This window comes from Gorilla gorilla, chromosome 20 (genome assembly GCF_029281585.2).
Source record: "Gorilla gorilla gorilla isolate KB3781 chromosome 20, NHGRI_mGorGor1-v2.1_pri, whole genome shotgun sequence".
Lineage (NCBI taxonomy): Eukaryota > Metazoa > Chordata > Mammalia > Primates > Hominidae > Gorilla > Gorilla gorilla.
In genome coordinates, this window is record NC_073244.2 from 11,730,801 (window position 1) to 11,751,312 (window position 20,512).

Below are 20,512 nucleotides of genomic sequence, written 5' to 3' on the forward strand. Positions count from 1 at the left end.
TGGGGTCTGTGCGTGGACGGCGCTGGTGCAGGGTGGGGAGGAGGCTCAGCCATGCGGTGGGCAGGGAGTGATGCCTGACGCACAGAGGACAGAGGGTGCCGGTTTCTTAGTGCCAGAAGAGGGCGGAATATACCAAGGGAGGTGCCCATGTGCCCCTGGCATCATCTCCACATGCAGGCAGGCAGGCAGAGAGTAAGAGATCATGTGGACAAAGATGTGTGTCCCCAGCTCTGTCCGCGGAGGGCCGGGAGCAGGGCTACACCCGAGTCAGTGAGATCGCAGTACCGCACGGAGTGATTTCAGACCTTGGTTTCTAAAGACCATGTTCCCTGAAGAACCAGCGTGCCTCTGAGAAATGCAGATTCCAGGACTGGGATGAGAAAAGAGGCTGAGCCGGGAGGCTCTTGTTGTGACAAAGTAAGGGAAGTGCTCAAATGAACAATGGGGACCTGCCTGACAGGGCTTCCACTGGCCAAATCTGGGACAACCTGAACATTAAATAAAAACCAGTAACCATAGACGGTCACCCACTGATGCCAACAGAAGCTCGCCTGTCTATGTTGACACAATCGATCAAGGAACAAGCACGTGGGGAGAAGGGCAAGCTCCTCCTTCCAGTGAACACCACTAATCAACGCGGCAGGGATGGTGCTCAGAGAATCCCACGGGTGGTAAGTGCCTGTAATCCCAGCTACTTGAGAGGCCGAGGCTTGAGAATCTCTTGAGCTCAGGAGGCAGAGGGTGCAGTGAGCCGAGATTGTGCCACTGCACTCCAGCCTGGGCAACAGAGCAAGACTCTGTCTCAAAAAAAAAAAAAAAAAAAAAAGGGAAGAAAATCCCATGGGGCAGTCGTCAGCGGGAAACATCACTCTGAAGACATCACTGGGTGCAAACACTGGAGGGCAGGAGTGTGACGAGGTACACACAATCCCAGAGTCTAAAGTGTCTCTCAGAAACCATCCAGCACAAAGGGGAAAGTAGCTTTACAGTGGTGAAACCTGGCAGACAGCACCCTGATCGAGGAGCATGGCCACCCCGTGCTGGTAAGGGGACAAGTGAGTACTGTGCATGGCTTGTGCGACGTTCTCATCCAAGATGCCACACCTGGGTCTCACCACCAGGACATACTGGACAGGCCCCAACCGAGACACTTCGACCCAACAGCTGACCTGTAATCCTCAAGGTCATGAAAGTCAAGGGAAGCCTGAAGACCTGTTCCCGATGAAAGTGGAGGTATGTGTGGTAGGACCAGGGTCTGAGTCCTTTTTTCTAATGGACTCACGGAGCTGACTGGAGAAAGCTAAATGGGGTCTTCGGACAAAAGGGACAGAGAAATTCTTCTGTAAGTGTTAAAGCTTTTCAAAATTAAAGCTAAAAAGCAGAAGGCAGGCAGACAAGGATGTGAAGTTGGCTTTGCAGAACTGATGTGTGGCTAATATGACTGCCTTTTCATGTGTGAGGGCACTGGGGCTTTAAACCATGCCGCGTCAGGGCCTGCGAAACAGCTGCCCTGCTCCTGAGGCTGGAGGGGAAAGGTCTGCGGGGAGAGAGACAGGAGGGAGGCCATCGCTCACAGACCTCAGAAGTGATCATGAGATTTGTAACAGAGCTCAGCAGCACAAATGGGTCCAGACATGGCTTTAGTAACTGATCACCTAAAGCAGAACCTGCCTCACCGTGGCAGGCTCTGTGCCCCCATCCAGACCACCACCTGCTAAGCGACACCCCAGGAATAACCAACATCGTGCCCTTCCTGAGGACCCTGAAACACCAAGCCCCTCTGCAGGATGAGACCAGGTGGTCGGCTCAAAACAGTTTGCTTTTAGAGTCAAAATGCCTTGCTGAAACGGGGCCATCAACTCAATGCTGAGAGTTATAAGAACCCACCTCTTCCCTTGACACGGACATCACGCCAGCAGCTAACTTATCTCACAATGCTTTTGAAGTCGGCAATGAATTTATATATGGTAGGTTGGGTTACAGAATTCAGGTTGTTAAACTCGCTTGTTAAATCTTTTATGAGGAATTTCAGCCACGTGGGAGAAACTTTCAGGAAACCTTGGAGTTGGTTCTCCAGTGAAAGACCAAAAAGGCAGGCTCCATATTCTTCAGAAAGGGGGAGCGGCTTTCCTTAAAATTTTAAAGCTGGGGGCCAGACGTGGTGGCTCACGCCTGTAATCCTAACACTTTGGGAGGCTGAGGCGGGCAGCTCGCTTGAGGTCAGGAGTTCGAGACCAGCCTGGCCAACACGGTGAAACCCTTGTCTCTACTAAAAATACAAAACATTAGCTGGGCATGGTGGCACATGCCTGTAATCCCAGCTACTTGGGAGGCTGAGGCAGGAGAATTGCTTGAACCCAGGAGGCAGAGGTTGCAGCGAGCCAAGATCGCCCCATTGCACTCCAGCCTGGGGGACAAGAGTGAAACTCCGTCTCCAAAACACACAAAAAAGTTATGAAGCTGTGATTAAACATATTTATCTAGGTAGGTCTGAGCAAAATTAATGTGAGAATACACAAAAAAGAGGTCTAGAAATTCACCAACTTCACAGGCGTTACCTTTGGGATGGCAGGGTGAGTGGGGAAGGGGCAGGGATTCTTTTTAGTTGAAATATTTCTGATTTACTTTAAAGAAAAAACAATTATGGGCCAGGTGTGGTGGCTCGTGCCTGTAATTCCAGTACTTTGGGAGGCCGAGACAGGTGCATCACCTGAGGTCAGGAGTTCGAGACCAGCCTGGCCAACAGGTGAAACCCTGTCTCTACTAAAAAAATACAAAATTACCCCGGCATTGTGGTGTGCGCCTGTAATCCCAGCTACTCGGGAAGCTGAGGCAGCAGAATCACTTGAACCCGGGAGGCGGAGGTTGCAGTGAGTTGAGATCACACCACTGCACTCCAGCCTGGGCAAAAAGAGTGAAAGTCTGTCTAAAAAAACAAAAAAACCCAATTATGAATGCATTACTTGTATAAAATTTTGAAAAATGAGTGATACATTTCTTCACAGGTTGTTTTTAGAGGACTTGGAGCTCCATGCAACCAGGCCCTGCTTGCAGAAACAAACATGAGGGCTTATGAAGCCTCATCTCACGCCAGATCCCCAGACTATGAGCTGAAGAGTTGGGGGAAAAATTTTAACAGCTGAAAAAGAACTGACTTTAAATGCCCGCTGAAGATCTGATTTTCCAACACCAATTGCTTTTCCTCCCAGGAGAACCCCCAGGCCGGGCGGGAAGGCAGAGGGGCCGGGGCTCACCTGGCTCTGAGTCGGAATTGCCTGCAGATGGCTCGCAGAAGCTTGATGGCATAAAAACATTGTTTTTTGAAACTGTTGACAAGGAGGTGCAGGCGGGGGAGGGAACAAGAGGAAAAACAGCATGAATGGGTGGGGTGGACGCTCAGAGATCACCTCTCCCACCTGAGGGGTGGATTCTCACGTCCCACGGGAGGAGACGGAACAGCACGCAAACAGGGCATTCAGTCTTTCCCCAGAAAAGCAAACCCCAAGACTCTCTTTACAGCACTACGAGGGTCTCCAGCCCGACGGCCTTGATCTGTCTGATGACTACAGTCAACTCTGGTCAACTGGGGGCACCCCCTTGTCCCTGCACCTCTGCAGGGGCAGCCGGCAGGGGAGATATCAGATGCTCCAGGCCACATTGGAGGCCCTGACTCCTTCTCACCTGTCAAGGCTTGTCCATGGGGTTCCCCCTCCCCCACCTAAGATCTTCCTTCACCAGGGCAACTGCTTCCCAGGGTGTGGGCCAGCCAACAGGTTTCCACAAATGAAGTGGAATTCGTAGGGGAAGAACTCACTCTACGCAGAATGGAACCAAAGACAACACTGTTCAAATTATTGGTGCCCCTCACGCCTCCAGTTACCCTGGAGAGCTGAGTGTCTCTTGGGGGCTGCTGCACTGGACGGGAGGTGATTTGAAGAGGGCCGGGGAGAAGAATGGTGGTCCCTCGCCTCTTTAGCCTACAGTCACAGCCCAAACACCTCCTCTTCTCTATGCTGGTTTTCGATGCAGCAAGCATGGTTCAGCAGTGGGCGGTGAGTGGGAAGGAATAAAATCAACGAGCAGGAAGTGGAGCTCCCTCATTCCACAGAACACCTATCCACGGGCGCAAAGATCCTTAAATTAAAAGGATGCCAACTGCAGCCTGGACTGCAAGCCATCTGGACAGTTCCGCAATATCCAGTCAGCAGATGACAGTGTAATTGCACTGGAAAACCTAATGCAGCTGTGCAAAAAAACGCGGCCATGTCCAAAACCAACGTGAAGGGAAAAGGGCATGAAAACAAGGGTGTGGAGGGGTGACTTGGGAAGGACCCTGGCTTCCTACGCTGTGTGTTCCTGTAACGCATGCGTGACTTCTGTAAGCAGAAACAACTTGACATCCTGAAGGTTCAGGACTGTAAAATGATTTACATGAACTTTCCAGGAATGGATTTCAGTTGGATAACCAGAGAACCTGTCTAAACACTCATGTATGTCCAAGTTGGCACTACAGACAGCTAAGACAGAGGCCACGAGACAATGCCAGAGTGGGAAGTCAAGACGGGGACGAGAGAATAGCCCTGCAGTGGCATTTACCCTCAAATCTGCAGAGTTGTGCCCACGGCAGGAGGCCGGGCTTTCTGAGTGTTACATGAAGTAGTGCTGATGGCATTATCTGCCTCAGGAACCTCTCTCCTGTACCAGCCTGCATGAGTCCCCAGGCCGACCTCCAGGCCTGTGCTCAGACCAGGCCTCACGTCCAGGGCCTTCAAGCCCTTTAGCCTGCCCTGCTCCACAGTCCGAGCCTGGCCCACCCTTCCAGGCCCCCGCAAGCTCCTCTCCTCTGGGAGTTCACAGCATCACACACGGGCCTCTGCTGGGGCCTCCTGGCTTGCTGGTTACCGTGTGTGTGCACGCTTGTGTGTACATGCGTGTGCGTGTCTGGGCTACTGCACTGGACTGCCCGCGCTGGGCATACAGCTGAGGGGTCGGGAGAACACCCCACCCCTAAACCCCCAGTCTGTGTCCAGCCTTGGAAAGAGGAGATGTAATTAACAGGCAGAGGCCCCAACAGGGCTCTCAGCAGTCAACCCCTTTCCTCCATTTCAGAGGGACGATCTCTTCACAGTCTTCCTCAGGCCACCAAGTCTCACCATGCCGTCAGTGTCACTGATTCGAGACGAGGACCCCTGGTGCTGCACTCTGGACAAGCTCTCACCTCACTCCTGACCGCGCCCGAGCCTCAGATCGACTCTAACCGGAGCTGGGCAGGAAGGACACAGCAGACGGATGCGCGGCACTGAGGGGAATGGCGGGTTTGTAAGCATAAACGCTTTCACCATTCCGTAAGTTTGCATATTTTACCTGACTGTGAGGGTGGGAACTGGGTTAAAGAGGACGTTCTTTCTCGCTTGACAGGAGGGCAGTAATTTCCATCTTCTCTGTCAGAATCTACAGAAAATGATGAGAAGAGGAGGAGAAAAATCAGGTTGCTTCTGTCTTTAAAACTGAAGATGGTCAAAGGTGTTAGAGAGCTCCTTACCTTCTCCGCCTTCAGGACTGGAGCCGCCAGCTGACCTCTGAAACAAGGAGCACACAGCCGGGGTCAGAGGGCATCAGGCTCACGGCAGCCGAGCAACTCTCGGCTCCGTAACAAATATCCCAACATGCACCACGGGCAGCTAATTTCCAGAGCCCAGCACCCGAATGAGAGCCAGGATTTTAGCCTAAAGCTCAAAAATCCCCCCGATGAACCTCTGCACCCAGCTTCACAAACACATGCCAAGGAATCCTCTCAGTGGCTGGGAAAGCATCTGCAGCACCCGGATCAGTTTCTTGTTTCTCCACAGGTTACGCTAACTGGCCTGACACCCCTAAACTCAAACACAGCCGAACCTCATCTGGCCCCCGTTCATTCTGCCAAGAGCTGAAAAGTGACCCTCTCCACCCTTGAGGGCAGCGGACTTGTGTAAAATGGTCGCATCACACCGGATAGGAGCGATTTCCCTTCCTTGCCCTGGAACATTCTACCATGCACATCCTTGTCTCAGGGTGGGCTGTTATTCCCAGAGCAAGCAAGAGCTTGGATGTTTTGGACCAAAGCCCACTTGCGAAGTGTTTAGAACAGAACCATCAAAGACAAAGCCCAGCCACAGGCTGAGGGAAGGCGCCTGAAGAATTCCCTATTCCACAAACTTTAGCTTTAGAGTGTGAACAACCAGCAACCAAGACTTAAAATGGGCTCATGACCAGCCTGACCAACATGGTGAAACCCTGTCTCTACTAAAAATACAAAAAAAAGTAGCTGGGCGTGGTGGTGCACACCTGTAATCTCAGCTACAGGCTGAGGCACAAGAATCGCTTGAGCCCGGTAGGCGGAGCTCGCAGTGAGCCGAGATCACGCCACTGCACTCCAGCCTGGGTGACACAGCGAGACTCTGTCTCAAAAAAAAAAAAAAGGACTTAAAATGGACTGGGCGCAGTGGCTCATGCCTGTAATCCCAGCACTTTGGGAAGCTGAGGCAGAAGGATCGCTTGAGCCCAGGAGTTTGAGACCAGCCTGGGAAACATGGTGAGACTCTGTCTTTATAAAAAACCCAACCACATAAAAATCAGCTGGGCAGGGGGGTGAATGCCTGTAGCCCCAGCTCCCCGGGAGGCTGAGGCAGGAAGATCACCTGAGCCCGGGGTCTGAGGCTGCAGTGAGCTATGACCACGCCACTGCACCCCAGCCTGAAGGACACATCTCATCTCAAAACACAAACAAACTCAAAACTTAACATGAGGAGTGTTTATCCTCTCCCCCAACACAATCCCTCATTTATGTCCTGTCTCAGAATTTAGCAGCCCAAAGCGCACCGATGAGTGAGGGCCGCTCCTCCTGGCGCGCACCCTGCAAGAGCAAGAAGAAAAGCCAATTTTCTTATTTTCAAAAATGCTCCTCAGAGGTCAAGTTTAGCCAAATGAGGCCCGCCTGCCTCGATGAGCTGCTGGGGCTTAGGGGAGGTGATGCATGTGAAAGGGCTTTGCAAACTGCAGAGTGGCCTGGGAAAGCAAACTGCAATAAATAAAACTGAGGAGCACAGGAGCCAAGGCAGACCCCCCTCAAGTCAGGGCGATGCATTTTCCCATAAAGGGCCAGACTGTCGGTACTGCTGGCTTTGTGGGCCACATTTGGTCTCTGTCATATATTCTTGTTTTTGCTTTTATAATCCTTTAAAAATGTAAACATCATCTTAGCTTACAGGCCCAGGCCTGGAGCTTGTGGCAGTGAGAGCCCAGAGAAGGTAGGAAGTTGACTTGAAGTCATATAGCTCGTTCACGACGGTCAGAGAAAAAGCTACCCTGGACTTTCTCCTCCCGTGTGAGCTGACAACATGGGTTTGTGTGGGAAAAGCAAGCCTGGGCTTCTTGCTTGAGGCCCGTGTTCTGAGAGGGCTTTGGAAATGCTCCCAAGGGACTGTACGAGTGAGGGCTGATTATCACTATCCCCACGAGATGACATCATCAAAGTGTGTGGGAAACACAAAATCCTTGTAACACAACAGTGGGTTCTATTAGTCACTGGGGCAATTGTGAAAATACCACTGAGTCCAAAACGCAATGCCATCAAACAGCCAGGCCCTAGAGTCAGTACCAACTCCGGCCAGGACGAAAGCACGAGGGGTGCAGAGGCTGCTTGGTCCCTGCTGCCTCTTGAAGGCCGGAAGAACTCAGTGTATTCCGGCTCTGCCATTTTCTACGGGTGAAACCTTACCTTGCCCAGCCTTCGGTCTCCTCACCTGGAAAACAGGGATGCGTGAGGTGACAGGCAGGGCAGGTAAGGTGCTCAGCCCAGTGCCCTGCACGCTGGGAGCAGATGATTACAATGCTCGTGACCCACACCTGATGAGATCAAACTCCCAACCGATGTAAAATCTGGAGGCTACGCTGGGGGCAGGGCTTTAGAGCTCAAGGCAGGCATGAATAGGGAGTCAGGGGTGTGGAGTGAGTCCTGGGTGCAGCCAGGAGGCGAGGGACCTGGACTGGGAACCTTTCTAGAAATGCCAGAGCCTAGGGTTGCATCTGATAGTGCTGAGCTGTCACCACCCTGTCATCCCTTTTCTTGGGTGACATCTGTGGGGTGGGTACAGGCTTCAGCTATCGCTTGCCCTCATACTTAGCAAAGGTGACAGAAGCACAGAGAAGCAGCATCTGCCCACCCGGGCAGCCAAAACCTTTGCTCATCCAGCCGAGCCTGGGCATCTCATGCCTGGGGCAGCTACTGCCCTCGACGGGCCCTTACATGAGCCTCCCAGCACAGGCAGCTGTGAGAAACAACACCTGACACAGCCTCCTTGCCCTCTGGGTAACCCATGCCCTCCAGAGCCCTGTAGGCTGGCTTTGGCCTCCAAATGCTCTGTGCAGGTCACCGTCTGAGGCCAGCTGCCTCTGCACAGCCCGATCTCCTGGGACACCGCACTGCTCGCCTCACCTCTGGCTTCCCTGGCCTCACCAGTCCTCCCATCTATTCCTAACAGCAGGTCCAGGACATCCCCACCCCCAAGTCCCATCCTGTGGCTCTAGACTTTTCTCTCCCCTTTTAATCCAACGAGCATTTCAACTGTTCCAAAATCCTTACACGGTGTCCTCCCTGGTCCTGGGGGATCTGTCCCTTCCTAAATGACTTCTGGGACCAGGAGATGGCCATACCCTCTCTGGCCTCTGTAGACGACCTGCTCTCTCATCCAGTGACGCCCTCCTTTTCCCTCAAGCGAGAATGAACCCCTTGGTGAGGTGACCTCCAAGCCCCTTATACTCTTTCTCTGTGGCTTATTCTGATCCTGGGAGTTGTGTCAGGGACTCCACTAGACTTAGGAAGGAACTGGACCTCACAGTAGAAGCCCGTTTAGCATTTGTTCAACAAAAGACACTGCATCCCAGGCCCCCTGCAGGCCATGGAGAAGCCGAAGACCTGAGTCCGGCCTTACGGAAGGAGCTGGTCCCCGAGCTCCCTCGTGTCTCCTCACCCCTGCACGGGATGTTTCTCCTGACACCTCCACACCTAACTCTCTGGCTCAGTGGTTATCTAGGTTAATTTCCACATGTGTCAATTTCCTAGTTTCCCTGTTTTTGATTTCCAATTTTATCTCCTTGTGGTTGGAGCACATACTCCATATTTTGATCCTTTAAAATTTGAGATGTGTTTGGTGACCTAACAAATGGCCTCCCATGGAGAATTTTCCGTGTGCACTTGAGAAGGCCGTGTACCCCACTGTTTGGGTGGGGTGACCTATATGTCTGTTAGGTCTGGTTGGTTTTTGTGTTGCTGAAGTCCTGTTTCCTTACTGATCTTGTCTAGATGTTCTATCCATTACTCAAAGTGCGGTACCGAAGCCTCCAACTCTTACGGTTGACTCAACTATTTCTCCCTTCAGTTCTGTCCGTTTTTGCTTTGCGTATTTTGGGGGCTCTTTTCACGATATCCGTGCCTCTCAGGGATCATGGATGCCATGGATGCTTTCCCCAGAGCAGCATGTCCAGGTCAAGAGTGTGGCTCCGGGGCTCCCAACAGTCTCTTGGGGTCTACTCGTGGCTCTAGAAGCAGCCCCGGGAACACTGCGGTGCCCCTAGGCATTCTGCACTCATCCTCCCCTTCACCCACCACCTCCAACCTGCCAGCAAGTCCCATTAGCTCTAGCCCCCCGAGAACGTACCTTTCCCTCCTGCCTTGGTGGCCTCCTCAGGCACAGGGTCCCCTCTGCCACCAGGCTCTGGCCATGTGGCCTCCTGTTTTCTGAACATGTTGGCTGCTCCTGCCTCACTGAGTGCTGCTCCTCCGTGGGCGCCCTCCCTCCAGGTCCCTGAGTGTCTGAGATGCTGTGAGCACCACCTCTAGGGTAAGCTCGTGCTCACTCCCTATCCCAGCCCCTCTCGGGAGCTACCCTGTTTTGTTCTGTCACATAGGGAAATGATCTCAGAGGTGTCTCCTACAACACAGTTCATTCATGCGACACCTGGGACACCTGCACAGAAGGTACTTGCTGAGGACTTGCTGCATGGGTGGAGTCCGTGTCCTCCACCATGTCCCCTTCAGTGACCTTGAGAAGAATGGGTGCCTAGGCAGACAAGATTCAGATGCTGCCTGACCCCTGATCTCAGGAGACCCTCAAATCCGTGCCCCAAATATCTTCTAAGAGCCTGCCTGCAGCAAAGTGGGGGGCCTCTTGGTCCTGGAAAGGCTGGGAAGCCAAGGCCTGGGAAGAACAACACAGGAAGATTTGACAGGGGACCCTCCTGCCAGCAACTCTCCACTAAGACCCAGCGGAGGGAAGCAAGAAGACAGAATGCGTGCCTGTGGACAGAGCTCTTCTAGAATCCTAACCCGCTGGCCACGTGAGGCGCCGCCTGCCCTCTGCCCCCATCCAGGCCTCCACACCCTGCACCTTGCTGGGATGGAGGGCCTCTCCTCTCAGGAGACGTTGGAACTTGCTGTCCAGCTGGCTTGTGCTGCCTTCTCCAAAGCAGGAAAAGGTTTGGGGTGAAGGAACCTTTAAGCCACCCAGCCCTGCACACAGCCAATGCCAGCTCCACATTTTCCATTTCCTAGACTCAGCAGCCCAGGAGTCTGGACCTGTTTGGTGTCAAGGCAGTCTGGGGCCACCCCTCACCCCAAACAAGGCAGTGGGTCCTCAGGGGTTGGTCCCGAACAATGCCTGGGACACACTCAGGGTCAGCCCCCAGAGGTCTGCAACCAGAGCTCAGGAGGATTTTAAGAGCAAGCTCCAGGCCGGGCATGGTGGCTCACGCCTGTAATCCCAGCACTTTGGGAGGCCTGGGCGGGTGGATCACCTGAGGTCAGGGGTTCGAGACCAGCCTGGCCAACATGGAGAAACCCCGTCTCTACTAAAAATACAAAAATTAGCCAGGCATGGTGGTGCATGCCTGTAATCCCAGCTACTCGGGAGGCTGAGTCAGGAGAATCACTTGAACCCAGGAGGTGGAGCTTGCAGTGAGCCGAGATGGCGTCACTGCACTTCAGCCTGGGCAACAGAGGGAGACTCTGTCTCAAAAAAAAAAAAAAAGAAAGAAAAGAAAAGAAAAAAGAAAGAAACAAAAACAAAAACAAAAGAGCAAGCTCCGAAGACTCGAGCTTAGTGGGGAGGAGCGAGGACAGAAGCAGGACATGAGAGCCCCATTTCCTCCTCCTCCTCCTCTGCTTTTCCCAAACTAGACTCTACTGCTGCGAGGCGCAGGGCTTCAGGATGACACCGGGGAATGCTGGGTCAGCATCCACTTCAACACCATGATGACAACATCCCAGAGTAATAATAAGGAAGCAGAAGAGAAAGAAGACCAGAAGGCCCTTTGACTTGTCTCTCTGGCATTGGGACAGCAGGAGTGAACAGAGCAGGCTCAGAAAAGATGAAGCAGCCCTCCCGCGGCTTGGGCTGCAGGCTGGTCGGGAGCGAGCACTGTGAGTGCTGATCATGTGCCCCGCGTCCCTGCCAGCGGGGTGGGGGCTGGTGGCGCAGCAAGCTCCCCACCGGGAGCCATAGGGAGCTTGCGGGAAGTAACTCAATTCTGTGAGGCGCATGAGTCCCTGTCACTAAATACAAGACAGGGGGGCACATCCCATCTGGAATGGGAATGCAGGGGTGGGAAGCTTGTTCTTTGCCTAAGGAATGAAACAGTGAAAATCATGCTTGTCACATTTATTAACAATTGCCCTGTCCAAAAAACATGGATCTTGTCAGACTGTCTGGTGTGGCCTCAAGGAGGACACGGGTGCCAAGGCGGCCCAGGGAAAGGGACAAAGCTTTCAGAAGCCGACTCCACAGACACAAAGACGAACAAGGAAGAAGCAGGAAGGAATGGCACTGTTTACCTGGTCCCCTAGGAAAGGCCAGAAAGCAAGGCCATGTCAGATAAATTCCCTCTAGATGGCTGGGCGTGGTGGCTCACGCCTGTAATCCCAGCACTTTGGGAGGCCGAGGTCGGCAGATCACAAGGTCAGGAGATTGAGACCATTCTGGCTAACACGGTGAAACCCTGTCACTACCAAAAATACAAAAAAAATTAGCTGGGCATGGTGGCAGGCGCCTGCAGTCCCAGCTACTCAGGAGGCTGAGGCAGGAGAACGGCGTGAACCCCAGGAGGCGGAGCTTGCAGTGAGCAGAGATCAGGCCACTGCACTCCAGCCTGGGCGACAGAGCGATACTCCATGTCAAAAAAAAAAAAAAAAAAAAAGATAAATTCCCCCTAGAAAACTGGCAACCAAGCGGCGTACCAGGGCCTCAGTGAGTCTGACAAGTTAGAAAACCTGGCTGGTCATGGCTGGATACCTGGGATACAAAATAAATGATGGGCCAGTTCAATGCTTTTTATTCTGTGGCAGAGGCAACCAGCTCAGAAATTCTTGTCAAAAGGGCAGGCCCTGAGAAAAGCAAGTGAGAGGCGGCTTCCAAAGGTCTGAATGTTGAGGGGTGCTGAGGGTCAAATCCTGTGCAGGGGCTGGAAGGTGGGGGGAAGCTGTCTGGCCGGAGGGATTCATTCCAGAACCTCCTTAAGCTCCCTGGTGGGTCTAATAAACATATCTGAAGCTCGGCAGGTCCTTGGCAGGGGGCTTCAGTCCAGTACAATTCCACCAGGCTCGGAGTGAGTGCCCAGAGCTGCCTGCTTTCTCCGCATCAAACAGAGAACTTAATCGGGATGTGGTTTGGTCTTCTTCAGACTGTCTTCTGAAAGCCAGGAAGTCTGATATATAGAGACTTTTTCCTGGTACTGACTCTTCCATGGCCAGGGTTCTGACGAGACTAAAAGATGGTAAGGGCCCTTTACAAGTAACAATTCAGCGCACCACTATTTATCATCAAGAACTCTCAGCTTTATATTCCCCCCAGGGACCATGGAATAAAGTGAACAGACTAGATGTGATGGATGAGACCTGCCGGGTAACATGGGGGTGGTTTCCTGAACACCAGTGTGATACAGAGTGAGACCCAAATTTCTTCTGATGCAAACGAAAATGGTCTGAGTTCACACACACAAAAAAGTCTCAGGCCAAGAAGCAGTTGGCATCGGGTTCCATCTGACTTGATCTATGGCCTAACTAACCCAAAATAAAGTTTACTTTGCTCTGAGCAGGGCCGTTAGTAGAGAAAGCCAATTAACAGGAGCCCTTAGCAACCAGTCAGGGTGTTCTCTGCAGACAGCCTGAGGGAAGAGCCCTGGTTGGCTCAGAGCTGTCACAAGGGGCTTGACAATGGCTCTCCTGGGGCTCCTGAAAGTGGGTGTCCAAAAGTTACGAGTGCTAAAACTACAAGGTGCATGTTATGCACATGGTCACCAGAGCTACATTGGAACATTTACATACTGCTCTATGCAGCCTCCAATCCTGGCTCTCCCACGGTGACCACAAGCTCATCCCAAGGCTCCCTGCCATACAGCTTCACCTTCCACCTGCCAGTGTGGGGGACTGCTTGAATTTCTCAGGATCAGAGCCTCAGACCCAAAGTCCATGAGAATCAGGATGCTGAGATCTACCTGGGCTGGCCAGGCCAAAGAGATGAACATGTGGACGAAGTGAGGCCCCTCCAGACACTCCAACATGGGCCTCTGTGAGAAGTACACAGGGCACAGAACAGCGCGTGTGCTCTTGAAGAGCACCTGCTGTCACAAAAACTCTGTGATGCACTTGTTTGCTACTCTCATTCTAGAACCTGTCACCTCTGCAGCTGGAGAGTCCTATGTGGGCTGCATTTTTCAAACCCAGGCACCTGCAGAAGGCCTCTGGGGGGGACCCTAAAGACCGTCTGTTCCCAGACAGCTGAAGACGGAAACCTGAGAACACCATTTCCTGTGCTCTCAAAGACCAGAGGTGCAGTAACTCACCATACCTGACTCAGGAGAAGTTTCCAGCAGCCACTCTGCCAACAAAAGAAGGACGCAGCCACCTCCTAATTCTTGCTCTGGCGGCAGTCACGTGCGCTCATGGGAGGGCTGTACTCCTAATGCACTGTAGGTCAAGTGCCTCCTGGCTGGACTCCTCCCTGCGGCTCCTGTATCTCACTACCCCAAACCCACTTTTGTGCCACAAAGGCCACTACCGCCGTTACCTCCCCCACACCCACAGCCTATGGCACAAGTAAAGACTGTTGCTTCTTTTTCCATCACACACTGACTCCTCCAAAATGTTAAAACAGGACTCCAACCCACCCCTGGCTGAACAGTGCTTCCTAAGTATCCTGGGGTTTGGTGGCTGTAGCTGAACGTTAACAGTTTCCTTAAAAACCGGGGACTGTTGTGTGCTAGAAGGAACGCTGAGGTCCGGGATAAGGTTTGGGACCGTACCAGCCTGGAAGGCTGCCTGGTGCTCAGGCGGTAGAGCTGGGTCCCTTCTTTTCTTGTTAAGAGTCCTTTTTCCCTGTCCTGAGAATAGGGGTCTTCTGTCATGAGTTACCTACAGGATGGAGTTTTCAATCCTGAATGTAGGATAATGTTTACCTTTCCCAATTTATCAAACTTCAAAAACCCAAGACATTTCTTGTTCTTGAGAGTTCACAATCTTCTCCACCTATAATCTTCAAAAGGCTTCTTAATACAAAGATAAAGGGCTCAGGGGATTCCTTCTGGGTTCAAAGGAAGAGTCTTTTCTTCTTCCTGCTTTGATTGAAGACAATCAGTTCACTGCCTTAACCACAGTCCAAACACAATCAGTCTTGCAAAGCAATCTGTGTTGGAGAGCGCCTCTTCCTAGATATCAAAGGAAGCCTTAGCTTCTTGGGTTTCTAAGACGGTAAACTTGAATGCCCGCATTCAGGGAAACAAGAAGGAAAAATGGAAGGAGGATGAAGGGGTCAAATCAGGTTTGGAAGGTTCTACTTCACATGACTCAATTCCTCCTGACCCCTCGCGTCTTTTTTGGGAAACAGGATTCACCTCTTGCTGTGGGTATATATTCCCACAGCAATTTAGAAAAGGCTAAAAGGGGATTCGATTTTCCCTGACTTTTCAGCAGCATGAATTAAAGCGAGCTGGAAGAAATCCTTGTCATCTTTTAAGTTACCATCAGCTGCTTACAATTAGCTAGGGCCAGGATCTGAGGGACCCGAAGGGAAAGGGGCTGGTCTGGGTTGGGCTCCCCCTGGGCGGTAGGAGTGCCGGGTAGGTGTGGACTTACCCCTGCCAGTTCTCGCGGAAAAGGAGGAAGCTGGGCTTCAGGAGCGGGAGGCGGAGGAGTGCTGGCTGAGGCGCCAGCAGGGGCAGGAGGTTCTAGGGCATGCTCGCCAGCTGACTCGGGGTGACCCGTGCCATGGTGGGGGGCCTCAGCCTCCCCCCGAGGCTCCTCTCCCGAATCCGACAAGTTTTTTTGCTCTGCAGGGGACTGGGAGCAAAAAAGACAATTTTCCTTCAATGTGAATAAAGGCTGCACCACACAGCAGGAAGGGTGGGCAGGGGTCAGAGGCTGGAGCTGGCTCAGCTTGCAGCAGCTCCTGCGCCTGGGAGGAAGATGGGGAGAGCAGGCACCTGCTGCTGGGTTCTGCTCAACAAAACCGGCTGTCCGGCTGACGGAAGGGAAGTGAGTGTGGACTAGGTGCCATGTGACTTTGCAAGGAGCTCTACAGTGTATGAGAAGCAGGACCCTCGTTTCCAAAACTATGGGCTGCCTCGCAAGGAGCTACTTGGCTTATGGGCCTTGGTGATCAAGGGACAGGGACGATCATGCAAAATATTAAAACCCCTTCAGGATCTCAAAAATACTGAAGTGGGGGAGCTGGCCATCAGCACCATTTCTGTGCTTTAGGAAAGTGGGAGGTGGCTGGAACCCCAAAGTTAGGGAGAAACCAGGGAGGCTGGGGTCAAGGGCTTCTGCCTCTCGCCGGGGTCAAGGGCTTCTGCCTCTCACTACAGTTCTTCTAGCACTTTCCATTTGTTCTGCTTACACCCAGGATCCAGAAAGTGCTTTCCCACCTCAGTGAGTGCAGGTGTGGGGTGACATGGACACTGAGAGCTGGTTTTTACATCAGTGGCAGGCGGGTAGTTCAGATGAAGGAGGGGGGCAAATCCGCAGAGCCCCTCGGCCTAGGATTCTCCCGGGTGCATCCTCAACACCCCAGGCAAGGGCTCATTTGGAAAGCTGCCAAGGTGAGAGCAGCCGGTTCTGGAAGTCTTCCTCCCCACAGTACAACACCCGGCATCCTTTAAGGTGGTTCTTGGGACTCCAGCAGGGCTTCCATGGGCTGAGAGCTCTGTGGCCATAACTCCAAGACTTTTCTTGAGAAATGGGTTAAACACCTGGTGTCCTAAAACAGACTCCAGTCCCCAAACCTCCCTCTTGGCATCGTACAACGACATGGAGCCATTTCTCGCACTCGGTGACCTACATGACTACAGGGCTGCCCCGTCTCCCCGTGGACGTGGCTGTGTTTCTTCTGGGTGTGAAGTGGCTGACCTCTTTAGACGGGGTTTGGGCACTACTTAAAAAGCAGTGATCCGGGAGGAGGAAAGGAGCTACAGAAAGAGGATGTAAGAGAATGTACACAAATTCCTAGGAAAGCAAAAGCAATCTTCACTCAAAAGTAATCAAGGGGACACTGTCGCCTCTTTGTATCCAGGGCAGAGCCACGGACCAGCCGCTCTCTAAACCTGCACAGGGCACCGTGGTTGGTCCAGCCACCCATGTCTTTTGCTACTTTATGGTGAGAGACTTAATACCTCACAAGAGAAAAATTAAACCCAGAGCTCTGTGGGGGACTGCCTATCTCTAATTAGAACCACTTGAATTTTTTGTAATCCCTGCTTTTGAAATGTAAATATTCAAATATCCTCATGGTAATTCAAAATGCTAAACAGGAGGACCAAGAAGTAAGTCATAAACATGGAAATCAAGACATCAAAACAGGATCAAATTCGTCATCTTTGGTTAAGATGAATGATTTGTACAAGTGTTGAGAAGTATTACATCACTTCCTCTCTCAGATGGGAGCATTAACAATGTCATTCCAGCATTTTCTACTCAGGTCCTAGCATTTCTCCTGGGCAGGAAGCGTAAGCTCTAAAGAACTAAGGTGAAGCCTGGAGTTTTTCAACATGTCTGGTAAAATCAGACATCAAGATTTTGCCAGCCTTTGACCTCATCCTAAAATACGCATGGCTGGCAAAAACCACGTGCACCAGGGCTAAGCTCATCACACCAACGATAAGCCTCAAAAGCAGGTCTAAACACCCTACGACCACATTTTCAGTGATACTGTACTTTCTGCTAAATAGCATTTCTGTAACTGCCTTCTTTTTACCAAATGGCCATTATTCTGCTAGTACAACCTCAAAGCCTCCCCACTTCAGATTAACAAATGCTCTGGAGAGAGAGCAACTGAAAGAAATGTTTAGTCTTTACAAAGAATGGAACAGCCTACATAAGGATATTTAAATTCTCTTCACATTAAAAAGAAAAAGAAAGAACTCTATCTCCATCCAAGGCAGTTAAGAAAGAAAGGTTTCATTTTTGCCCCGGAAACAATGGTGCATGTAAACGCAGGCGTTTCGCTGAGACAGCACACCCCTCCCCAGGAAGCACAGGCATGGGAAGGCAGTAACATCCCTGTGCTGCCAATCTGACCATGGCTTCGTTTTAGGCCCTAGGACTACAATTAAAACCACACATGGCTTTTTCTACCCTGGAACGATAGGATTTGGCAACCTCACCCAAGGCTAAGTGATGCCACCGGCACCCACACGCAGGCCACGGTCCCAGTCCGTAGTGTGCTGAAGTGCAATCTGACACATCAACGGGACCCACAGAAAACCGCTGTGTGGCTTTGCCACTGAACAAAAACAAAATATTCCTCGGCTGGCAGCTTCGTGTCTTTCTTTTCAACTCCAAATTATGCTGAATCATGATTCAGCAATAAAACCTGAGCATACAGAGCTGTCTCCTTTGAATGGCGTGAGGGGGATGGTGGAGACGAAGGGGCTCTTTTACTTGCACCCCATCGGCTGTGGTCTGAGATCTCGTTTACTGAAAGGTAAGTCAGCTGGTCCCACAGTTGATGAGACTTCTTGATCTTTGAGGATCAAGAAGTTGTTAAAGTCACTATAAGTGACATCTGAGGGGCAATTAGGACAATTTAAAACATGGACTATATACTGGAGGATATTACTGAATTAACATTTTCGTAGGAGTAACATGGTGGTAAGGCCATGCAGGAGAATGGCCTCATCCCTATGAGACACCCGTGGAAGAATTTAGGGCAGAAATGTCACATGGGCTTAACTTCCAGTATGAGAGGTGAGGGCAGCAATGTTAACAGAGAGGTCAGGGGCAGGATACCCAAGTGTTTGCAGTGTCACTCTTTTCCAAGGATTTGAAAATTTTCAGAATAAAATGTTGAAGCAAAAAGGTTGGGGCAGGGGGAACCTCCTCAGAAAAACAACGGCAGCAGCTCTAAAAGCTCGCTCCCAGCTCGGCTTCTGGAGAGCAAGACAGGGATGGGTTGATGGCCTCCACAAGAGAGAATGAAACCATAAGGGCTCTCAAACCCTCACTTCTGACACACACTGCAGCTGCTCCCTGCAGGCCCTGAACCAGAAAGCCAAGGAGAAACAAAGCCAGCCACCCGCCCTGTGTGTTTACTTTCCACCTCACTCCCCAGCGGCAGAAAGGACTCTAGGGCCATGTGGACACTGTCCTCCGACAGCGAAGCAAACACGCTCCTCCCGCTCCTGGCCTCAGCAGAGGTTTCCCACATGCCTCTTCAGCGACGGTGCCACAGAAGTGCGAGTGACAGAAGTGGGCAGCCCAACTCCCAAGGCTGGAGGGTAGTTATTTTTAGAAGTCCATTTAGAATTGGCTGTGAGCCAATATTTTGATAAGAACTATACTTGGCATTTTATTTTTAATTTTTATTTTTAATTTTTTTTGAGACGGAGTCTCACTCTGTCGCCCAGGCTGGAGTGCAGTGGTGCGATCTCAGCTCACTGTAACCTCCGGTCCCGGGTTCAAGCGATTCTCCTGCCTCAGCCTCCTGAGTAGCTAGGATTACAGGCATCTGCCACCACGGTAGAGATGGGGTTTCACCATGTTGGTCAGGCTGGTCTTGAACTCCTGACCTTGTGATCTGCCCACCTCGGCCTCCCAAAGTGCTGGGATTACAGGTGTGAGCCACTGTGTCTGGCCTACTTGGCATTTTTAAAAATGCCTTCCTGGCTAGCCTTCCGGTTCAACTCCAACATGTTTATGTAATTGGCATAGACCCCTTGAAGGTCATACATGCAAATTAGCCTGCAAATCACAAAGCAACAAAACCCCCTTAGCTGTGAAAATAGTACTGACACAGCAGCTAGTGACTTTAAAAGCACTTTAAATTCATCCGAGCCAATATTACACATTACTGTTCCATCTTGCTGGTTGCCCTAAAGTCTTCAGATTTAAAGAATTACTGATTCCTATTGTTTGTTTTAAACCAGGGGTTGGCAAACTGTTTTCTGCAAAGGGTCAGATACTGAATATCTTAAGGCTCTGCAAGCCACACGGTCTCTGTCTAAATACTACTGCTGTAGCAGCCACAGGCTACTGCAAAGGGGATAGTTGTGGCTCTGCTCTTGTTGGCTCATGCCCACAATCCCAGCACTTTGGGAGGCTGAGGCAGGAGAACTGATTGAAGCCATAAGTTCGAGACCAGCTTGGGCAACACAGCAAGACACCATCTCTAAAAAAAAAATTTTTTTTTTCAAATTAGCCAGGTGTGGTGGTGGTGCCTGTAGTCCCAGCTACTCAGAAGGCTGAGGCGGGAGATTGCTTGAAGCCAGGAGTTCAAGACTGCAGTGAATTATGATCACGATCCTGCACTACAGCCTAGGCCAAAGAGTGAGGCTCCGTCTCTCAAAGATAAAAACATAAACAAATAAAACAACAGCAAAAAACAAAACAAAAAAACACAGGTGGCAGTGCTGTGCCTTAATTTGCTAACCTTTGTTTTAAACTAAAAATGGTTCAAAAGATAATAAAATGCAAAATTCTAGAAAATCCTGATTTTACCGAACACCTGAGGAATGACTATAACATCTCCAACATAGCTCTAACACACCCAACTCCTGAGACTTTACTGTTCTCTAAAACTAGAGAAATGCACCAGTCCTTTCGTACTGATGGAACCTCCAAAAGACAAATCATAAAGCCACGTCATTAAGCTGTACTTGTCAGGGCCCAAGGGAGAGGAGATAGCAGAGGCAGATTTATCTTGGAAATACCTGGAGAACCAAAACAAAACTAGAAGAAAGTTTTCATGTTTCTGGATTGCTTCTTCAGCAAAAAAAGTAACAATGGGAAAGTTTCACGAGTTAAAGTTACAAGCTTAGTAGATAAGTCCAGGCTAACACACAGGTATCCTGGGAGGGGTGTGCTGGGGGAGGTTTAGAACAACCATTTTCCCCTCCTCCCCAACGCCTACAAACACACACACCCAATCCCCACAGAGCACTTCAACATTGCTCAGGAAAACCGGGCCACATCAAGATAAATGCTGGCTTTGGG

The 20,512-nt window shown here is 51.2% G+C and overlaps 1 protein-coding gene across 9 annotated transcripts in view; it reads right to left on the reverse strand.

Moving 5' to 3' along the window:
• Positions 1-20,512, reverse strand: part of RANBP3 (RAN binding protein 3) — a 62,322-nt gene that overhangs the window by 20,149 nt on the left and 21,661 nt on the right. For 3 of the 9 annotated variants that reach the window (XM_063702019.1, XM_063702018.1, XM_063702021.1), the window contains 4 exons: positions 15,161-15,364; positions 5,543-5,579; positions 5,365-5,451; positions 3,255-3,326 (listed from right to left, as the gene is read on the reverse strand). In XM_063702019.1, the coding sequence (XP_063558089.1) occupies positions 3,255-3,326; positions 5,365-5,451; positions 5,543-5,579; positions 15,161-15,364 (400 nt within the window). The remainder of the gene's footprint in view (positions 1-3,254; positions 3,327-5,364; positions 5,452-5,542; positions 5,580-15,160; positions 15,365-20,512) is intronic. The other 6 variants (XM_019016012.3, XM_004059824.5, XM_063702020.1 and 3 more) reach the window with 3 other exon arrangements.